Source organism: Chiloscyllium plagiosum, unplaced genomic scaffold, assembly GCF_037043375.1.
Source record: "Chiloscyllium plagiosum isolate Xiang-an unplaced genomic scaffold, Cpla_swu_hap1 HiC_scaffold_1, whole genome shotgun sequence".
Classification (NCBI taxonomy): domain Eukaryota; kingdom Metazoa; phylum Chordata; class Chondrichthyes; order Orectolobiformes; family Hemiscylliidae; genus Chiloscyllium; species Chiloscyllium plagiosum.
In genome coordinates this window covers 160618810-160642246 of record NW_028270139.1, presented here as the reverse complement: position 1 = coordinate 160642246, position 23437 = coordinate 160618810, and the positions used below count along the sequence as shown (strand labels likewise).

Sequence of the window (23437 nt, the reverse complement as noted above, 5' to 3'; positions counted from 1 at the left end):
GCCAGTTTTCTATCCAATTGGCCAAATTTCCCTCTATCCCATGCCTCCTGACTTTCCGCATAAGCCTCCCATGGGGAACCTTATCAAATGCCTTACTAAAATCCATGTACACTACATCCACTGCTCTACCCTCATCCACATGCTTGGTCACCTCCTCAAAGAATTCAATCAGACTTGTAAGGCAAGACCTACCCTTCACAAATCCGTGCTGGCTGTCCCTAATCAAGCAGTGTCTTTCCAGATACTCATAAATCCTATCCCTCAGTACCCTTTCCATTACTTTGCCTACCACCGAAGTAAGACTAACTGGCCTGTAATTCCCGGGGTTATCCCTATTCCCTTTTTTGAACAGGGGCATAACATTCGCCACTCTCCAGTCCTCTGGTACCACCCCTGTTGACAGTGAAGCCGAAAAGATCATTGCCAACGGCTCTGCAATTTCCTCTCTTGCTTCCCACATAATCCTAGGATATATCCCGTCAGGCCCGGGGGACTTGTCTATCCTCAAGTTATTCAAAATGTCCAACACATCTTCCTTCCTATCAAGTATCTCCTCTAGCTTACCAGTCCATTTCACACTCTCCTCTTCAACAATACGGTCCCTCTCGTTTGTAAATACTGAAGAAAAGTACTCATTCAAGACCTCTCCTATCTCTTCCGACTCAATACACAGTCTCCCACTACTGTCCTTGATCGGACCTACCCTCGTTTAATACTATACATATTAAACTCTGAGAAGTGTGAAAGGAAGCATTTTTGGGAAGACAGAACAAGACAACAGATTGTACAATGAATGGTGGGACCTTCAGAAATACAGAGCATCAAAGAGACTTTGGTGTTCATGTCCATACACCCAGAAAGCAAGAATGCTGTAGAAAGTAAGGGAGTAAATTACAAGGTCCCCTGCAGAAATAGTTATATCATCTATAACTATGAGTGAGGTGCCTAATGATTGGAGTGTGGCTAATACAAAGACCAAAGAACAATATGGCACACAAACAGGCCCTTCAGCCCTCCAAGCCTGCACCAGCAGATTCTGTCCTTAGTTGCTGAAACTGTCTTCACTTCCAGGATCCATGTCCCTGTATTCCCTTCCTATTCATGTATTGGTCCAGGTGCTTCTTGAATGCTGCTATTGTGTCTGCTTCCACCACCTCCTCTGGCAGCAAGTTCCAGGCACTCATCACTCTTTGTGTGAAAGACCTGTCTCGCGCATCTCCCACCCACCCCATATCCCACCCCACACCTTGAACATGTGTCCCCTAGTAATTGAGCTGAAAATGTGTTGCTGGAAAAGCGCAGCAGGTCAGGCAGCATCCAAGGCGCAGGAGAATCGACGTTTCGGGCATGGAGCTATTCTTCAGGCTCATTCCTGAAGAAGGGCTCATGCCCGAAACGTCGATTCTCCTGCTCCTTGGATGCTGCCTGACCTGCTGCGCTTTTCCAGCAACACATTTTCAGCTCTGATCTCCAGCATCTGCAGTCCTCACTTTCCCCTAGTAATTGACCCCTCTACCCTGGGACAAAGCCTCATTCTTTCCACTCTATCCATGCTATTCACAACCTTATAAACTTCCATCAGGTTGCCCCTCAACCTCGTACATTCCAGTGAAAACAAATCCAATCTATCCAACCTTTCTCCATAGCTAAAATCCCCAAAGTTCTAGTAAATCTTTTTGTACCCTCTCCAAAGTATCCACATCCTTCTGGTAGTGTGGTGACCAGAATTGTATTCAATATTCCAAGTGTGGTCTGCTACATCTCTTAAACAGTGGAACAACGTTGGATGTTCTCCAGGCCTCTGGGACCTCACCAGTGGCCAAAAAAAAAAATAAGATATCTGTCAGTGCTCTGGCAATTTGTTCTCTAGCTTCTGGGATAGATCCCGTCAGGATCTTTTTAGTCTTTTTAGACTCCATCAAGACCCAGGATTTCTTAAGATACATAACACCTCTTCTTTTTTAATAGCAACTTGGCTTAGAAATTTGACACTCCTTCCCTGAGATTATGCTCCTCCGATTCCTTCTCTTTGGTGAATACCAACACAAAGTATTCATTTAGGACCTCACCTACTACCTCTTCTGGCTCCACACATAGACTGCCTCCTTTGTTCTTTAATGGGCCAACCCTTTCCCTGGCCACCCTCTTGTTTGTTATATCTGTTAAAAAAAAGCCTTGGGATTTGCCTTAATCCTGTTTGCTGTTGCATTTTCATGACTTCTTTTAGCCTTTCTAATTACTTATTTAAGTTCTTTGCTACCTTCTGACATACCTCAAAGGTTTTGTCAGTTCCCATCCTCCTCAACTGTACGTATGTTTCGTTTTTCTTTTTGACCAAAGTCCTAACCTCACAGGTCGTTCAAAGATTTTGTAACTTGCCATACCTCTCCTTCCTTTTCACAGGAATGTGCCGCTCCTGAACTCTTATCAACTGCCATTTGAAATGCTCCCTTATGTCCAATGTGGATTTACCCTCATTTTGCCTCCAATCAAAATTTGCCAGTTCCTGCCTAATGTTGTTGTAGTTTGCCTGCCCCCAATTTAACTCCTTCACCCGAGGACAGCTGTTATTCCTATTCATGAGTATCTTAAAACTCATGGTAATATGATGACTACTCCCGAAATGCTCCCCCATTGAAACTTCACTCACCTGGCCGGGCTTATTTCACAAACCCAGGTCCAACATAACCCCTTCCCTGGTTGGACTGTTTACAACTGTGTCAAGAAACCCTCCTGAATGATCCTTACAAATTCGGCCCCATCCAAGCCCCTAGCACAAAGTGAGTACTAGTCAATATAGGGGAAGTTAAAATGTCCCACCACAACACCCCTGTTGGCTTTACGTCTTTCCAAAATCTGTCTGCATATTCATTCATTTATCTCCTGCTTTTGGGAGGCCTGTGGTATACCCCCAGCATTGTCATATCATCTTTCCTATTTGAGTTCTACCCATAATGCCTTGCTGCATGAGTCCTCTGACGTATCCTCCCTCAGTACAGCTGTGAGATACTCTTTTACTAGGAATGAAAACTCCTCCTTTCACTGGAGCATAGGAGGTTGAGAGGTAACCTTATAAAATGTTATAGCATAATGAGGGATATAGATTGAGTTAATGTCTTTTCCGTAGGGTGGGGGAGTTTCAAATCTAGGGGACATATTTTTAAAGTGAGAAGAGAGGAATTTGAAAAAGACAAGGGCAAATTTTGTACCCAGGGTGGTTTGCATGTAGAATGAACTTCCTGAGGAAATGGTGTATGTGAGCGCGGTAACAACGTTTAAAAGCCGTTTGGATAAGTACATGAATAGGAAAGGTTTTGCGGGATATGGGCCAGGAGCAGGCAGGGGGGACTAATTTAGTTTGGGATTATGTTTGACATGAACAGGTTGGACCGAGGGTTCTGTTTCCATGCTGAATGACGCTGTGACGCTATGACAGGTAGTTCAGGTGGTTAAGAAGCCATATAGAATATTTGCTTTTATTAATTGAAGTGTTGACTACAAGAGCAGGGAAGCTATATTAAAGCTATGTATATTATTAGTTATGCCACAGCAGCAGTACTGTGTGCAGTTCTGGTCACTACACTATTGAGTGGATATAATTACATTAGAATGGGTGCAGAAGAGATTCACTGGGATGTTGCCAGGGCTGTGGCAATTCAGCTATGAAGAGAAATTAGGTAGGCTGGGATTGTTTGCTTTCGAACAGGGAAGGAAAGATCACCGGACCCGAAACGTTACCTCTGAATTCTGTTCACATGCTGCCAGACCTGCTGGGCTCTTCTAGCAACTTCTGTTTTTGTTTCTGATTTACAGCATCTGCAGTTCTTTTGTTTTTTTATTAAAGCTGGGGGAGGATCTGATTGAGGTATACAAAAGCTCTGAGGGGTGTAGGGAGAGAAATATTTCCTTTAATAGAGGGATCAATAACTGGGGTTTAATTTAAAGAAAGGGGCAGAAGGTTTAGAGGATATTTAAGAAAATAATTTTTCAACTATGTCATGGTAGTTATGTGGAACTCACCCCCTAAAAGGGTGTTAGAGGTGGAAACTAACATAATCTCTAAGAAGTATTTAGATGAACACTTGAAATGCCATAGCATACAAGGCAATGGACCAAGTACTGTCAGATGGGACTAGAGTAGCTAGTGTTTATTGATGTGCGCTGACACAATTGGCCAAAGGGCCCTTTTCCATGCTGTAAAATTCTATGATCATATGAGACAGCAGGCTGAGGAAAAAAAAAAGCTTTTTCTGGGGATGTGGTTAGACAAGATGCAAACCTTCCTGCCAACGGTAAAAAGCACCAAATAGCATAATGTTATTGGAAGTTACATCAAAGTTGTAGACTTTTAAAGAACAACGTCTTGCAAAAACAAACTGTTACAAAGATTTGTGGTCAGGATTAATTTCCGTTTGGTTCATTGTTTTCTATTTGTTTCAGTTAGAGAGCTGAAAACATTGTTATTGGAGGGGGATTGAAATGGGTCGCTAATTTAAGTGATTTATAGAAGTTCAGAAAGGATTAATTGTGGGTAAGTTGGGTTAACATCATTAAAGATATAATCAGTAACTTTAATGCTGAGATGGTGAGGAAGGCAACGGATGCTGGATTTTCATCAGTAGATATACAGTCATACTCGTATACAAAAATAATGTAATAGGGTTGGCCATTTAATCTTGCTGCTATTCAGTATTATCATAGCTAATGTTTTGAATTTCAGACTTCCATCTCTCCCCAGTGGCCTTTGATTTCCTTACTTAAAAAGAATCTACTTAACACTGCCTTAAAATTATTAATTAATCCATCTCCATCACTTTCTGAGGTTGCAAAGCTCTCTGAGAGAAAAAAAACTGTCCTAAAAGGTTAACTTCCAATTTAAAAACATTGTCCCTAGTTCTGGATTTATCCACAAGAGTAAACATCTTCTCCACATTCATCTTATTAAGAATATTGAGGATCTAATAAATTTTGATCAAACCTTCTGATTTATGGTAAAATCAAACTCAGTCTATCCAATCTTTCCTCATAAGACATCCCACTCATTCCAGATATCAATCTGGCAAACCTCCTCTGAATCACTTTCACTGTATTTGCATCTTTCCTTCAATAAGGAGATAAAAGGCTGCACACAAAATTTGAAATGTAGTTTCACCTAAATAACTGAAGGTGAACTCATTTGTTCAGTTTCTCTCATGATAAAGGCTAGTATCCCATTAATCTTTCTGCTGTACCTGCAAAATAATATTTTGTGACTCATGAGGAAGCAATGAAATTGTCCCTGGACTGGTAATCCGAACCCCAAAGTTCTGTTGATTGTCATAAAGACCATCTGATAATGCCCTTTATGGAAGCAAGTTTGTCATCCTACCGCTACCCTGGCCTATATGAGATTCCAGATCCACAGCAATGAAAATCCTAGAATCATATAGCATGAAAATTGACTCTTAACTGCACCCTGATAATTAAGGCTAGGTAATAAATGTTGGCCTAACCAATGATGACCACATTGAACAAATAATTTTTTAAAAGTACACTAATCACTCTGCATCTTTGGGTTGCTGTTCAGGCTGGTTGGAAGAGTACTTTAGTCTTCTGGGTTTTTAACGAGGGACTTTTTTTTGAATGTATTGTTTGGAAAAGGAGTTCAAAATGACCTGGAGCTCAGTTTCTGAATGAGCATGCACACAAGTGTAATCTGTGTTTTGAATGTCTCTGACTGAGGATGGGTGGAATGATTTATGATCAGTGGCAAGATCCTGGAGATTCACGTCTCGGAGCCTTCACTGAGCAGGTGGAGACAGTATGCATCATTGCAATGCGACATTACTTCCAATATACTAGCTCACCCTTCAGATGACTGTGGAAAAGTGTATTTTAGGGCTAGGATCTCAAACCCAAAGCTCAAATCATGGTTTTTCTGGCAGCGATGCTGCTGCTCTCCTATATGCTTCGGTGAATCAACTAATCTCCAGAAGATACCTCAAAGCACAAGATAAGCGTTATGGTGCTTTCACATGATTGTTCTCATCCAAGAAGGGCAGTTCACTAGCAATGTCCTCTCTCAAGCTAATTGTCCAGCTTTGAGGAGCTAATACACTCAAGACCAGTTCTATTGGACAGGACTTGATATCCATATGCTTGACACCTGTACTCCAAAGCAACCATTTGGACCTCAGTCACGGCAGAAGACTCCCCCCAGAAAGTCAGCAGAATCATTTTAGGGATGTCCTCAAAACATTCCTGAAAAGACCAAACATTCCCACTGACTCCTGGGAGTCCCAGGCTTGTGACTGACCAAACTCAAGAAGGCTCATACAGGAGAGCATTGAACACTGGAGATTTTTTTAGGAACATGGAGAAATGAAGTTAAGGCATGTGAGGGAGTGTACATGCCTCCAAATCCAATCTTTATCCAACCCTTCAATCAAAATGAGTTCGTGTCGGTTTTTGTCTGAATGAATGCTCCTGAAACATGGGACTAGAGATCTCAGTCAAACAAAAGTTTAAACTTATTATTAATAATGACAAAGCTACTGCATTGTCACAAAAACCTGTCTTGTTCAGTAACTTCCTTTAGGGGCAAAAATCTGCTGCTCTTTCTCAGTCTGACATAGCTGCAACTACAGACCCATGGCAAAATAGTTAACTGATAACTGTCATAGAACAACACAGAACATAGAACAATACAGCGGAGAATAGGCCCTTCAGCCCTCGATGTTGCGCTGACCTGAGAACTAATCTAAGCCCATCCCCCTACACTATCCCATCATCATCCATGTGCTTATCCAAGGACTGTTTAAATGCCCCTAATGTGGCTGAGTTGACTACATTGGCAGGTAGGGCAATCCACACCCTTACCACTCTCTGAGTAAAGAACCTGCCTCTGACATCTGTCTTAAATCTTTTACTCCTCAAATTGTAGCTATGCCCCCTCATACAAGCTGACATCATCATCCTAGGAAAAAGACTTTCACTGTCTACCCTATCTAATCCTCTGATCATCTTGTATGTCTCTATTAAATCCCCTCTTAGCCTTCTTCTTTCCATTGAGAACAAACCCAAGTCTCTCAGCCTTTCCTCATAAGACCTTCCCTCCAGACCAGGCAACATCCTGGTAAATCTCCTCTGCACCTTTTCCAATGCTTCCACATCCTTCCTGTAATTGGTTGACCAGAACTGTACACAGTATTCCATATGTGGCCGCACTAGCGTTTTGTATAGTTGCAGCATGACATTACGGCTCCGGAACTCAATCCTTCTACCAATGAAACCTACACACTATATGCCTTCTTAACAGCACTATCCACCTGGGTGGCAACTTTCAGGGATCCAAGATCCCTCTACACATCCACGCTACCAAGAATCTTTCCATTCTGCCTTCCTGTTATTCTTCCCAAAGTGCATCACCTCACATTTATCTGCATTGAACTCCATTTACCATCTCTCAGCCCAATTCTGCAGTTTATCCAAGTCCCCCTGCAACATGCAACATTCATCCACACTGTTCACCACTCCACCGACTTTAGTGTCATCTGCAAACTTACTAACCCATCCATCTATGCTTGTGTAAGTCATTTATAAAAATGACAAACAGCAGTGGTCCCATAACAGATCCTGGTAACCGGACTCCAGGCTGAATAGTTTCCATCAACCACCACTCGCTGCCTTCTTTCAGAAAGCCAGTTTCTAATCCAAACTGCTAAATCACCCTCAATCCCATGCCTCTGCATTTTCTCCAACAGCCTATCATGTGCAACCTTATCAAAGGCTTTGCTGAAGTCTATGTATACCACGTCAACTGCCCTACCCCCATCCAAATGCTTGGTCACCTTCTCAAAAACGTTCAGTGAGGTGTGAGAGACACGACCTGCCCTTGACGAAACCATGTTGACTATCTGAAATCAAATTGTTGCTTGCTAGATGATTATAAATCCTATCTCTTATAATCCTTTCCAAAACTTTTCCTACAGCAGACGTAAGGCCCACTGGCCTATAATTATCTGGGTCATCTCTACTGCCCTTCTTGAATAAGGGCACAAAATTTGCAATCCTCAAGTCCTCTGGTACTAAACCTGTAGACAATGCTGACTCAAAGATCAAAGCCAAAGGCTCCAACACCTCCTCCCTAATTTCCTAGAGAATCCTCGGATAAATCCCATCCGGCCCAGGGGACTTATCTACTTTCACTCATTCTAGAATTGATAACACCTCTTCCTTACTAACCTCGATCCTGTCTAGTCTAATATCCTGTATCTCATTCTTCTCCTCTACAATATTCTCCTTTTTCTGAGTGAAAACTGATGAGAAATATTCGTTTAGCACCTCTCCAATCTCCACAGGGTCCACACTCAACTTCCCACTTCTGTCTTTGACTGGCTCTATTCCTACTCCAGTCATCCTTTTATTCCTTGCATACCTATAGAAAGCTTTAGGGTTCTCCTTTATTCTAACTGCTAAAGACTACTCATGTCATCTCTTTGCTCTTCTTAACTCTCTCTTTTAAATCCTTTCTAGCTAATCTGTAACTTGCCATCGCCTCATCGGAACCATCTCGTCTCATTGTCACATAAGCCTCCTTCTTCCGCTTAACAAGAGATGCAATTTCTGTAGTAAACCACGGTTCCCTTACCTTATCACTTCCTCCCTGCCTGACAGGGACATACCTATCAAGGACACACAATATCTGTTCCTTTAACCAGTTCCACATTTAGATTATTACCATCCCCTGCATTTTGCAATCCCATTCTATGCATCCTAAGTCTTTTGCATTATAATTGCTCTTGCCCTGTGGCATGTACCTATCTCTTTCCATCGCTAAACTAAACATAAACAAATTATGGTCACTCTCTCCAAAGTGCTCACCTACAACTAAATCAAACACCTGGCCTGGTTCATTACCAAGCACCAGATCCAGTGTGGCTCCCCTATCGTCAGCCCTTCGATCTACTGTGTCAGGATACCCTCCTGTACACATTGGACAAAAAACTGATCCATCCGACGTACTAGAGTTATAGCATTTCCAGTCAATGTTGGGGAAGTTAAAGTCCCCTATAATGACCACCCTGTTCCTTTCACTCCTACCTAGAATTGTTTTGAAATCCTCTCCTCCACATCCCTGGAACTCTGCAGACCCTGTAAAAAAACTCCCAGCGGTGTGACGTCCCCCCTCCTGTTTCTAACCTCAGCCCATGCAACCTCAGTAGATGAGTCCTCGTCAAAAGTTCTTTCAGCCTCCATTACACTGTCCTTGACTAACAAGGCCACACCTCCCCCTCTTTTACCGCCTTCCCTATTCTTAATGAAAGATCTAAACCCTGGAACCTGCAGCATCCATTCAGCACCCTGCTCTATCCATGTCTCCAAAATGGCCATAGCATTGAAGCCCCAGGTACCTATCCATGCTGCAAGCTCACCTACCTTATTTCAGATACTTGTGGCATTGAAGTAGACACACTTCAAACCAGAAAAGTGCAGCAGGTCAGGCAGCATCAAAGGAGTCGGAGAATCGACTTTTTGGGCATAAGCCCTTCTTCAGGCTTATGCCCGAAACGTTGATTCTCCTGCTCCTTTGATGCTGCCTGACCTGCTGCGCTTTTCCAGCAACACATTTTTCAGCTCTGATCTCCAGCATCTGCCGTCCTCACTTTCTCCACACTTCAAACCAGGTTGCTGTCTGCCAGCACATTCCTGTGACCGTGAAATCCTGTCCATGCCCTCCCTACTCTCATCCTCCTGTGTACTGGAACTACACCTCAGGTTCCCATCCCCTGCTGAGCTAGTTTAAACCCACCCGAATAGCACCAGCAAATTTCACACGCAGGATGTTAGTACCCCTCTGGTTCAAGTGAAGACCGTCCTGTTTGTAGAGGTCCCACCTTCTCCACAATGAGCCCCAATTATCCATGTACCTGAAACCCTCCCTCCTGCACCATTCCTGCAGGATTTTAAATGTCCTTTGAAATGTTCAAACACAACCAGCTATATTAAAATATTACAGGAAAAAAAGGCACAATGGGTGTATCTTCACCATAAAGACTGCAGTGGTTCAAGAAAATAGCTTGCCACCATCTTCGGATGGACAATAAACGCTCATCTTTCTGTGATTTTTGACATAGCCAGAACTAATGAAAAAAAACGTAAAGGTGCTGGTGTTGCTGAAGATTAGAAACTCAGGGCTACTGAAATTAATGTTTCATTTTTTTAAATTTTTGTTTAGTGCATCACTAACCAGTTGAAAGAGAAGGGCTACAACACATCCTTGGACCTCCCAGACAATGTACTGATGTTTGTTCGAGATCATCTTCTGATGGCTGATTGTATCTACCCAATTGGTGGGAAGCCACTCCTCATCATGAGAGACACTCTATATTCCAAGATCCTAGTGAAGAAAATGAATGCTGGGACTGAGGTTTTGTACTTGGGTACAGGTGAGCAAGTGTAATCCTTTTTTTTACATCTGCGGTTTGATTTATCTTCTGTTATTTGTGATCCAACTAAACAGAGTGATCTGTCTCTGCTACTGACTACTTGGACGGACTGTATATTGTATTTGAAGTGTCCAAACATCTTCAGCTTCATCAATGAACTTGCCTCCATACTAAGGTCAGAAGTGGAGATATTCCTGATGATGAACCATTTATGACTCCTAAGTTACTGAAGCAGCCTTTGTCCAAATTCAGAGCTGAAAATGAGTTGCTGGAAAAGCGGAGCAGGTCAGGCTGAAGAAGGGCTCATGCCCGAAACGTCGATTCGTCTGCTCCTTGGATGCTGCCTGACCTGCTACGCTTTTCCAGCAACACATTTTCAGCTCCGATCTCCAGCATCTGCAGTCCTCACTTTCTCCCTCTGTCCAAATTCAGCAAGGCTGGACAATATCCATGTTTGAACTGAGAAGTGGCAAGTAACATCTGCACCACATCAGTGCTAGGAAATGGCCACCTCCAACAAGAGAGAACCTAATCACCGTCCCTTGACATTCAGTGACATTAATATCACTAAAACCCCACTCTCAACAAACTGGGGTTCCGGTCACCAGAAATGTAAAGGGACTGACCATATAAATACAGTGACCACAAGAGCAGGTTAGAGGCTAGTAATGCTGGAGAGAGTAACTCACATCCTGACTCCCCAAGGCCTGTCCACCACCTACAAGGCACAAGTCAGGGGTTCGATGGAATACTCCCACTGACCCAGATAGGTGCAGCTCCAACAACACTCATGAAGCTTGACAGCATCCAGGATAAGAAGCCTGATTTATTTGCATCACATCCACTCCCTCCACCACCAATGCTCAAAGCATCAGTGTGTATCATCTACAAGGTGCACTACACAAGTTCACACAAGATCTTTTCTGGTGAAAAGTAAACCCCCCCAAGATATCCACTGTAAGGATTCAATGATGGTATTGCCATTGAATGTCAATGATGGTTATGTTGTCTCTTATTGGAGATGGCTGTTATATGACACTTGTGTGGTGTAAATGTTGCTTGGCACGTTTCAGCAAACATGGTTATTGTCCAGATCTTATTGCATTTGAACATAAACTACATCAGTATCTGATCCCCACTTCTGATCATCCACAACCAGATTCCAATGTACCAGGTATAATTCCTACTAGAAGCAAGCTTTCCCCCCAATTCCCATTTTTGCTAGGGTCCTTGATGCCACGCTCGATCAGATGCAGCCTTAATGTCAAGGCAGTTACCTTTGTCTCAGAAGTTCAGCTCTTTTGTCCATGTTTGAACCAAACTGTAGTGAGGTCAGGAGCTGTGCGGCCCTGGTGTAAACCAAACTGGGCATCAGTGAGCAGATTATTTTTTCCCTGAAGCTGTATTTTATTAGTAACATCCATTGGTAAAGATTTATCTCCTAAACAGTATGATTCTGCCCAAAGAAGTGTGCCAGCTGATGGAAGCAAGTGCTGATTAATAATATTGATGAAATTTCCATTACTTTACCAGTGATTTAAAGTTGACCATTGGGACAGTTATTGGCCAGGATAGACTTGTCATACTTTTTGAGTGTAGGACATACCTGGGCAGTTTTCTTCATCAATGCCAAAAAGGTGACAGTGTTGGAACTATATTGGAACAGCTTGAAATGAGAAGGAGCATAAATCTTCAGTACTCTGGAATGTCATCTTCCATAACCTTTGCAGTATCTAGTGTGTCCAGCTGTTTCTTGATATTATGTGGAGTAAATTAAATTGACTGAAGATCAGCATCTATCATGGTCGGGACATCTGGATGAGGCTGAGATGGAGATTTTTGCAAATGTGACAGATTATCCTTACGTTTTGATTTTCTGGTCTCCCCCACTATTAAGAATGGGCCTATTTGAGTAGTTGTTTAATTGTCCACCACCATTCGTGCCTGGATTTGGCAGGACTGCAGAGCTTAGATCTAATCCGTTAGTTTGGAATTATTTAGCTCTGTCTATTCCAGTATTCCAGCAGCAGTATCAGTGCTTCCTGGGAGAAATGTAGAGGTATACTGGGAGAGCAATGCGGTGCAATGTTATGCATAATCTTGTGTGTTAGAGTCTCCATTGGTTTAGAGAGGTATGTACCCTCTCCAAATCAACACCTCGAAGAGAGAATGGGAAGATTGGTGGAGGCATTTTGTTAGTGCTGGTGGAACAAAAAAATGTAAAATGGGAGAGCTTGCATTTATTGAGTATCTTAAAAGCATTGGAATGGACTATCTGTAGGCCCCTTCTGAATGTAATTAGAGTTTCCAGTTGATACCCTACTCCATAAATTAGTGAGAAATTGGGGATCGGAAAGTGGAAGCATGCACTCCAGTTCTGACAACAAGTCTCAACCTGTAATACCAGGCTTACCACTTCTCTTTTTTGTTTAGGCAACATTTCCTGTTGTTAAGGTTATATACTTCAGAATGGCAGAAAAGTCTGGAACAAATGACATACATTTGCTGGGATTGATACATGACATGTTACAACCCAAGGAAGAGAAACCAGGGTTACAGTGGTGTACAGGAATTATTGATATTTGAGTATATTGACTGTACATAAAACTCCTGCAATCATAGTTAACAAACTGGAATATTACCATTGCCTGTATTTCGGTGATATAGTGGCAACGTCACTGGATCATAATGATGAAATACATCCAACAATACTGAAAGAAGTGAGAATGGAAATTGCAGAGGCACCAGCAATAATCTTTTATTCTTCAGATGTGGTGCCAGAGATGTGGAGAATTGGCTTTAGTGACACTTTTGACAAGGTCTCATATGCATAAGAACATAAGAACGAGGAGCAGGAGTAGGCCCTCTGTCCCTTCGAGCCTGCTCCACCATTCAATAAGATCATGGCTGATCTTTTCATGGACTCAGCTCCACTTACCTGCCCTCTCAGCATGACCCTTAATTCCGTTATTGTTAAAAAAAAATCTATCTACACTTTAAAGACATTTACTGAAATAGTGTCAATGACTTCACTGGACAGAGAATTCCATAGATTCACAACACTCTGGGTGAAAAAGTTCCTCCTCAATTTGGTTCTAAATCTGTTCCCCCTAATTTTGAGGCTATGCCCTCTTGTCCTACTTCCACCCGCCAGTGGAAACGTCCTCTCTACATCTTTCTTATCTATTCCCTTCATAATTTTATATGTTTCGATAAGATCCCCCCTCATTCTTCTAAATTCCAATGAATATAATCTCAGCCTACTCAGTCTCTCTTCATAAGTCAACCCCCTCAACTCCAGAATTAACCTAATGAATCAACCTCTGCACCCCATCCAGTCTCAAGTAAGGAGACCAAAACTGCACACAGTACTCCAGGTGTGGCCTCACCAGCACCCTATACAGCTGCAACATAACCTCCCTGCCTTTAAACTCAATAGTTTTAGCAATAAAGGACAAAATTCCATTTGCCTTCCTAATTACCTGTTGTACCTGCAGACCAACCTTCTGTGATTCATGCACAAGGACATCCAGGTCCCTCTGCACAGCAGCGTGCTGCAAATTTTTACCATTCAATTAATAGTCCTTTTTATTGTTACTCCTACTAAAATGGATGACTTCACATTTATTAACATTGTATTCCATCTGCCAGGCCTTTGCCCACTCACTTGAAATATCTACGTTCCTCTGCAAAGATTCACAGTCTTCTGTCACTCCTTAGTGTCATCTGCAAACTTTGACACACTACACATGGTCCCCGACTCCAAATCATCTAATGGATTAGATTTGAACTCTGTATCTAGTCAATATTAACCCTATGATGTTGATAACAGGAAATTCTGCGATGATAGGGAGTGATGATTATATTTGCTCTTGTTGGAGATGGTCATTGCCTGTGTAAGAATCATACTTTTTCACTTTGATGTTTACATTACATTACCTACAGTGTGGAAACAGGCCCTTCGGCCCAACCAGTCCACACCGACCCTCCGAAGAGTAACCCACTCAGACCTATTTCCCAGGCACCTAACACTATGGGCAATTTAGCCATGTGTTTAATAACTGTGGGCTGCAAACAGGAAAAGCTGTTTTAAAAAAAAAGATTTACCAGGATGGCTATATAAGTTAACAGCAAAGAATGTGTTATAATTGTATACTACCTTTTTTTGTGGCTGTGAGTTCCTGCACTATACAGACGAAGAGCTGAGGTGCTGCTTGCAAGTGGAGCTGACTGCTCTCAGGTATAGGTTAGAACCAGAAAGACAGAGAGAGAAAGCCACATAGATGTGAGCTGTTGTTCATCCCAGCAACAGCTACTTGTTCTCTGCAGTAAATAAAAACTGTTTAATCTTAAAGAATATCAGTTACTTTCCCTGCAGCAGTTGCTGTGAGCTGTGACTTTTGAATTGATAATTCAGAAACGTTTTCCAAGTGAATCAATCACTCTTCTTACAAATCAGTGAAAGCTTCTGAGAGAGACAACGGAACTAGCCTGAAGTAAGATCATCTTGATATCAGAATTGAGAAGCAAAGACCACTAGGGTGACCTTCCAGTGTTTCCTCTACCTCCCCCCAATAATGATTTTTCTGATTTGTCTGTCTGTATGGGGTGTGTAAGGAGGAAGTTTGTAAGAGGATTAGACTTTTGGTCAGCAGTGTTATATACCAATGGTTTAAATCTATTTACCTGTAGCTTCAGACTAATTACTTATAATAAATAAAGAAATTTGTTTTAGTAGAAAAGCCTGTCTGTGTTTTCTATCTTGGTCTGAAAGTTAGAGTTTTTGGGATACTGTGCGTACCTTAAAAATACTAACATTTGGTACACCCCCAGGAAAAGTGGGCCTCAATTTTTATCAGTCAAGAGTGCAGATGTAGTAGGTGGCAATCAGCAGAAGATTTCTTTGTCCTGAATGGGGTATGGAATTGAGGATTCCTAGAACAACTACATCCCAACTGTACAGAACTGACTCACCACCTCTGGTGGGTCTGTCTTGCTGGTGAGTGGGTGGTACCTGGGACAGTGTCTGTGAGGCATGATTCTGAGAGTATGATTACGTCATTCTGTTGCTTGACAAGTCTGTGGGACAAAAATCCCAGATGTCCAGAAGAAGGACTTTTTTTGCATCACTATTTTTCTGCCATTGTTGTTTCTAATGCCTTGGTCAATGCTGGATTGTCTGTCTGGTTTGTTTCACTTGATAGTAGTTTGATATAACTGAGTGGTTTGTTAGACGATGTCACAGGGCAGCTAAGGGTCAGTGACATTGTTGTGGGCTGGAGTCACATCGAGGTAAGGATGGTACACAAGTGAAGATTTCCTTTTAACATGGTTGCTATTAGACCGGCTTTTAATTTCAGATTGTTTTATTGAATTCAAATTTGAACAACTCCCACATTGGGATTTGAACCAATATTGCCAGAGCAGTAGTCTGAGACTTTGGATTACTATCCAATGACATTACCACAACATCACTACCTTCCCATGCTTTTCTCAATATAGTGCTGATTGGTTGGTTGAATCTTTAATACATGTTGTTTAAGATTTAATCAAAGCCTTGATTTTAACATTAATTGGTCATGGCGCTGCCATCGAGAATGCACCAGGGTCCACTTGTCAACCTCCGTATTCTCCTCTCATCCAATATAAATGTTGATTTTCCCTTTGAATTGGTATTATTATAATTGTTTGGATGACTGCAAAATGCAAAGCTTCATCAAAATGTGTCATTTTCCAGCAATACTCAAGTTCTATACTGTAAAACCACTTTAGCTTCTCGGGCTGTGGGTTCCTTCTCCTACTGTGGCCATGTAGGTCAGAAGTGCAAAGAAAATCATAGTGCTGGCATCTGAAGTAGTCAGTCTGCCTCTCTTATATTTATTACTTCTCAGAGCAGGCTATTTCTGAGTAAAATTGTGCTTCAATACCTTTGCTACTAATTCTTTCAACAACCAAGGACAATATTCAACTGTTTACTCATCACTTATTTTAAGAACTGTTATCAATCCCACTGGCTAGGTAGAAAAACCACAATGAGATTTTCAGTATTATAGACAACTTGGCCTTTTACAAATTCAACACTGTTTCTCTTATTTTGGTAAATCAGAAGTTGCTATAATTAAAGTAAGCTGTAACCATTTTGTACCTAATATTTTTACACTTGTTCTTAAATTTATTTAAAAATAATAGTTTGCTTTTTTTTTAAAGTATCACCTCGGGCCACGTCCTGTCCAAACTGATTGTTGCATACACATGTGACTGGTTCAGAAGCTCGGAGCCCATGGGATCTAGGAATGATAGGCAAATTGGCTTCTAAATTGGCTTAGCGGCAGGAAGCAAAAGGTGATGGTTGAAAGGTGTTTTTGTGACTGGAAGCTTATGCCCAGTTGTGTACCACAGGGTTCAGTGCTGGGTCCTGTGCTGTTTGCTGCTTACGTTAATGATCTAAACATGAATATTAGAGGTATGATCAGTAAGGTCACAGGTGACTTAAAACTTCATGGGGCATAAATAGCAATGAAGAAAGTCAGGGTGAACAGTGGCAAATATAATTTAATCCTTCAAAGTACGAGGTGATACATTTAAGAGAACTAACAAGGTAAGGTAGTACATGTTGAATGGTAGGATCCTCGGATCAGAACGACCTCAGTGTGCATGTCCATAGATCTTTGACAGGATAGGTAGATGAGATGGATAACAAAGTATATGGAATACTTGCCTTTATTAGCCAAGGTACTGAATATGAGAACAGGGAGGTTATGATGGAGCTGTATGGAATGTTAATTAGGCCACAGCTGGAGCACTGTGTACAGATCTTGCTGCTCCATTCTAGGAGAGATGTATTCACAGTAGACAGGCTGCAGAGGAGATCTACCAGGTTGTTGCCTGGACTTCAGTGATTCACCTATGAAGAGAGACAAGTCAGGTGTGTTTTCTTTAGAGAAGAGAATGCTGTGGAGGGATCTAATTGTGGCGTACAGAGCTTTGAGTGCCATAGACAGAGTAAGCAGGAAGAAACATTACTTCTTGGGAGAGGGGTCAGTTACCAGGAGGGCACAGCTTTAAGGTAAGGAGCAGGAGATTTAAAGGGGATTTGAGGATGTTCTTCACCCAAAGGGTTGTGCATATCTGGAATTCACTGCCTAAAATACTCTCCAGGTATTTTAATTCAGATGACCACTTTAAAATGTCATCGTTTATAAGGCTGAGGGGCAAATGCTGGAAAACAGGAATAGAACAGATGGACCCTCAGTGGTAGATGTGACCTATATGGACTTCAGTAAGGCATTCGACAAGGTTCCCTATGGGAGACTGATTAGCAAGGTTAGATCTCATGAAATACAGGAAGAACTAGCCATTTGGATACAGAACTGCCTCAAAGGTAGAAAACAGAGGGTGGTGGTGGAGGATTGTTTTTCAGAATGGAGGCCTGTGACCAGTGGAGTGCCACAAGGATTGGTGCTGGGTCCTCTATTTTTTGTCATTTACATAAATGATTTGGATGTAAGCATTAGAGATTATAGTTAGTAAGTTTGCAGATGACACCAAAATTGGAGATGTAGTGGACAGTGAAGAGGGTTACAACGGGATCTTGATCAGATGGGCCAATGGCCTGAGGATTGGCAGATGGAGTTTAATTTAGATAAATGTGAGCTGCTGTATTTTGGAAAATCATATCAGAGCAGGATTTACACACTTCATGGTAAGGTCCTGAACAAAGAGATCTTGGAGTGCAGGTTCATAGCTCCTTGAAAGTAGAGTCCCGGGTAGATAGGATCATGAAGAATGCATTTGGTATGCTTTCCTTTATTGGTCAGAGCATTGAGTACAGGAGTAGGGAGGTCATGTTGTGGCTGTACAGGACATTGGTTAGGCTACTGTTGGAATATTGCGTGCAATTCTGGTCTCCTTCCTATCAGAAAGATGTTGTGAAACTTGAAAGGGCTCAGAAGAGATATACAAAAATGTTGCCAGGTTTGGAGAATTTGAGCTATAGGGAGAGGCTGAACAGGCTGGGGCTGTTTTGCCTGGAGCGTCAGAAGCTGAAGGGTGACCTTATAGAGGTTTATAAAATCATGAGGGGCATGGATAGGATAAATAGATAAGGTCTTTTCTCTGGGTTGGGAGTGTCCAGAACTAGAGGACATAGGTTTAGGGTGAAAGGAGAAAGATATAAAAGGGACCTAAGCGGCAAAGTTTTCACACAGAGAGTGGTGCATGTGTGGAATGAGCTGCCAGAGGACGTGATGGAGGCTGGTACAGTTACAGCATTTAAAAGGCATCCGGATGGATATATGAATAGGAAGGGTTTAGAGGGATATGGACCAAATGCTGGCAAATGGGACTAGATTAGGGTATCTGGTCAGCATGGACGAGTTGGACTGAAGGGACTGTTTCCGTGCTGTGCAGCTCTGTGACTCTATGACTCTATTTGATGACTGACATGCAAACAATGCACTGCAGGGCCTCTTTCCATAAAGCCTATAACTCTATTGCAAATGTAACACCCTTGTTCAAAAACCTGATAAGGTCAAGCAACATTGGCGGGGGGAAGCCTTCTTGAAACAATTGCTGTGAATAGTAGTAATAGTTAGAAAGATTAACTAGGAAGAACCGGTACAGATTAGTTTTAAGGGAAATTTGTTCAACCAAATCGCTTGAGTTTTTGTTTGAAGAAATAGCAGAGAGCTGATAAGGGTAACTGTTGATGTGGTTTATATGGAATTCCAAAAGGCATCTGATACACTGCCATGCTACAGACTTATGAAAGTAGTTGTTGTTCATGGACACAAGCAACATGGATAAGAAACAAAGAATAATGGCTATTGGATTTTGTTTGGGGTTGGAGTTCCCAAGCAGTTGGTGTTTGGACCCTTGCTTTTCCTGATATATATTAATGATCTAGATCTTGACATGTAGGAACCAATTTCCAAGTTTATTGATGATACAAACATTGTAAACTGTAAGGACAAAACTGTAGAACTACAAAAGAACATTGACAAGTTGGCATAGTGGGCTGATAGGTGGCATATGAAGTTCAGAGAAGTGCAGAGAAGTGTGAAGTGAAACATTTTGGTGGCAGTAGATGGAAATACCATATAAAATAAAGGGTGCTGCCCTAAAGGATGTGCAGAAGCAGTGAGATTGGATGTAAAAATGCGTAAGTCACTCAAGTTGGTAGGATGTCCTATGACATGTAGGGTGAGCAATTAATAAAGCATATCTTATCCGAGCTTCATTAATAGGGGAATATGTTGCAGGACCAGAGAAGCTATATTGAACTTGCATAAGGCATTAGTCTCAACTCAGCTGGAGTAATGTATACAATTCTAGGTGTCATTCTTTCGGAAAGTTATGAATACATTAGGGAGAATGTGAGTCCACATTCAGCCACCAAAACATAGCTCCTGGCTATTTCTTTCACTCGCACCACATGGGTGCACTTGTTCCAACATCTTTCCACTTAATAGGGGAGGGATAGCAACTTTCATTCCCCACATTAAACACCTGTCTGACACAGACAACTCCCACCTCCCGGACAGGTAAGGGCATAATTCTGGGTGGTTTCTATGACAAGTCTTTTCTCTCAGGCCTATGTCCATCATTAAATTAATCAAGACTGAGTAATTCCAAGTAGCGTTATGCATCTGATTTGCTGGCACTGTTACCTTGTCTTCCTGGGAAAAGTACATCACTTTCAGGTTCCAATTGGGAACATTCTTACTTCCCAGTAGTGGTAACCTTGACAAAGCATCTGCATTACCGTGCTTCTCTGACTGTCAGTATCTAATTTCATATGAGTAGGCTGACAGAGCCAGTGCCCGTCTCCATAATGCCACCACTGATAATATTCCCATGTAGGGGCCAAAAATGAAGGTTAGTGACCAGTGGTCTGTCAGTAGCACAAAGTGGCAGCAGTAAAGGAAATGGGTGAACTTCTAACACCAAACATGATGCCCAATCCTTCCTTTTCCACTTGGGCATACGTCTCCATCTTTGTTTGTGACCTTCATGCAAACACAATGGGTATTTCTTCTTTGTTGGCTGACATTATAGCGCCAATCCTATAAAGAGAGGCATTGCACACCACTCCATTGGCAACTTGTGGTTGAAATGAGTTAACAATTCTGACCTTTTTAGGGCTTGTTTCATCTCCTAATAAGACCCCTCACATTCTTGGATACATTTCAACGGTTGCCCTGTTCCCAGCAGTCCAGGGGTTTCAGCATGGTTGGCAGACACAAACTTGCCATAAAATTGACAAATCCCAAGAATGATCTCAGTTGAGACAAATTATCTGGCTTAGGACCCTTCATGATAACCTCCATTTCCTTGGGCACCTTGTGTAGTCCCACACTAGTGATGGCCCTGGTACTCTATGGAGTCTTTAAAAGATTTTTTGAAGTATCCAGTAACTAAACCATCATCCATATTATGCTGGATACCTGGCAATCTACTCAAAATTTGCTCCATGGCCCGCTAGAATGGAGCTAGTGCTGACATGATGTTAAAAGGCATTAGCTTATTGAAGAACGGTTCCCTTTGTGTCACTATCATCAGTGGCAGCTGGGACTCCTTCACAACTCCCCCCTGTGACAGATCCAATTTTAATTATTTCATTCCCCAGCCAGTCCACTGAACAGGTCCTCAATTTGTGGAAATGGGTATTGATCTGCACACAGAGGGCTGGGTGGAATGTGAGTTTAAAGTCACCACAAATCCTCACTGTGCTATCTGTTTTTAAGATTGGGATGATTGGAGTGGCCCATTCTGGTGCTTACTAGTTCCAATGCTCCGCTTTGAGCCAGATGGCCGTGCCTCAAGACTCTTTGGACAAGCGTTCCATTTCAAGCGAAGTTTAATTTCTGCTCCTTTCATTTCACCAGGGTTCCCTTGAAGACATCCTTATACCTGTCCAAAATCTCTTGCAGACTTGTTTTTGAATCCAAGCCCCAATTTACCTTTAATTTTTGTACTTTGGAGCATCTAAGTAATGCAGGGTAGTCGCCTTTCACTACGTGCAGAGGCAGTTCTGCAACTGGTCCCTTAGCTATACTTGTACCAGTACATATACCTTCAGTGGCATGAAAGAACAAAGAAAATTTACAACCCAGGAACAAGCCCTTCGGCCCTCCAAGCCTAAGCCGATCCAAATCCACTGTCTAAACCTGTCACCCAATTCCTAAGCATCTGTATCCCTCTGCTCCACCACCTACTCATGCATCTGTCCAGATGCATCTTTCATGAATCTATCATGCCTGCCTCTACTACCTCTGCTGCCAATGCATTCCAGACACACACCACCCTCTGCGTAAAGTACTTGCCACGTGTATCCCCCTTAAACTATTCACCTCTCACCTTGAAAGCGTGACCTCTCGTTATTGAATCCTTTCTCCTGGGGAAAAAACTTATCTGTATCTACCCTGCCTATACCCTTCATGATTTTGTAAACCTCAATCAGGTCTCCCCTCAATCTCCTTTTTTTCGAATGAAAACAATCCTAACCTACTCAACCTCTCTTCATAGCTAGCACCTTCCATACCAGGCAACATCCTCGTAAACCTTCTCTGCACCCTATACAAAGCATCCACATCCTTTTGGTAATGTGGCGACCAGAACTGTACACAGCATTCTAAATGCAGCCGAAACAACGTCGTGTACAATTTTAACATGACCTGCCAGCTCTTATACTCAATACCCCGTCCGATGAAGGCAAGCATACCATATGCCTTCTTTACCACTCTATCCACCTGTGCAGCAACCTTCAGAGTACAATGGACCTGAACTCCCAGATCTCTCTGCTCATCAATTTTTCCCAAGGCTCTTCCGTTTACTGTATAATTCACTTTAGAATTAGACTTCCCAAAATGCATCACCTCACATTTGCTTCCATCTGCCACTTCTCTGCCCAACTCTCCAGTCTATCTATATTCTTCTGTATTCTTTGACAGTCCCCTATGCTTTCTGCTACTCCACTAATCTTCGTGTCATCTGCAAACTTACTGATCATATCAACAATGTCTTCTTCCAAATCATTTATGTATATCACAAACAACAGCAGCCCCAGCACTGACCCCTGTGGAACACCACTGGTCACCTTTCTCCATTTCGAGAAACTCCCTTCAACTACTACTCTCTGTTTCCTGTTGTTCAACCAGTTCTTTATCCACCTAGCTAGAACACGCTGCACACCATGTGACTTCACTTTCTTCATTAGTTTACCACAGGGAACCTTATCAAACGCCTTACTAAAGTCCATGTATATGACATCAACAGCCCTTCCTTCATCTATCAACTTGGTCACTTCCTCAAAGGACTCTATTAAGTTGGTAAGGGACGATCTCCCCCGCACAAAACCAGTTGCCTATCGCTGATAAGCCCATTCTTTTCCAAATATAAATAGATTTTATCCCTCAGTACCTTCTCCAGCAACTTTCCCACCACTGACATCAGGCTCAGTGATCTGCAGTTATCCGGAATATCCCTACTACCTTTCTTGTCCAGGGAGACAACATGAGTCTTCCAGCACCTCACCTGTGTTTAAGGATGCTACAAAGATGTTGGTCAGGACCCCAGCAATTTCCTTTCTTGCCTCTGTCAGCAACCTGGGATAGATCCCATCCGGTCCTGGGGATTTGTCTACCTTAATACCCAACACATCTTCCCTACTTATGTCAACCACTTGTTCCACGTATGTCCATAGCAGGCTTCAATGGCAGTGCCATTAACTTTTCCCTATATATTGATTCGTGAATCAGAGACACAACTGAGCCCATATTCACTCCATCTGTACAATCTTCCCCTCTAATTTGGGAATATCCCAGAAAAGATCCACCTCACCCTGTACCTACAGGTTGTTTAACTGGAATTCTGCTGATTCTGGGCTTTCTGCTTCTCCTGCAGATCTGGCTGACTCCTGGTCTACTACTGGTTGGCAGCATGTTCCTTATGCCTTGACCTCTGAATTGTGTCCTTTAAGCAACCATTTTCTTGCTTGAGTTGAAATTGGC

General features: G+C 42.3%; 1 protein-coding gene across 1 annotated transcript in view; it reads left to right on the top strand.

Moving 5' to 3' along the window:
* Window positions 1-23437, top strand: part of LOC122550633 (semaphorin-4F) — a 243093-nt gene that overhangs the window by 202702 nt on the left and 16954 nt on the right. The window contains exon 10 of the mRNA XM_043691726.2: window positions 10217-10427. Coding sequence (XP_043547661.1) covers window positions 10217-10427 — 211 coding nt within the window. The remainder of the gene's footprint in view (window positions 1-10216; window positions 10428-23437) is intronic.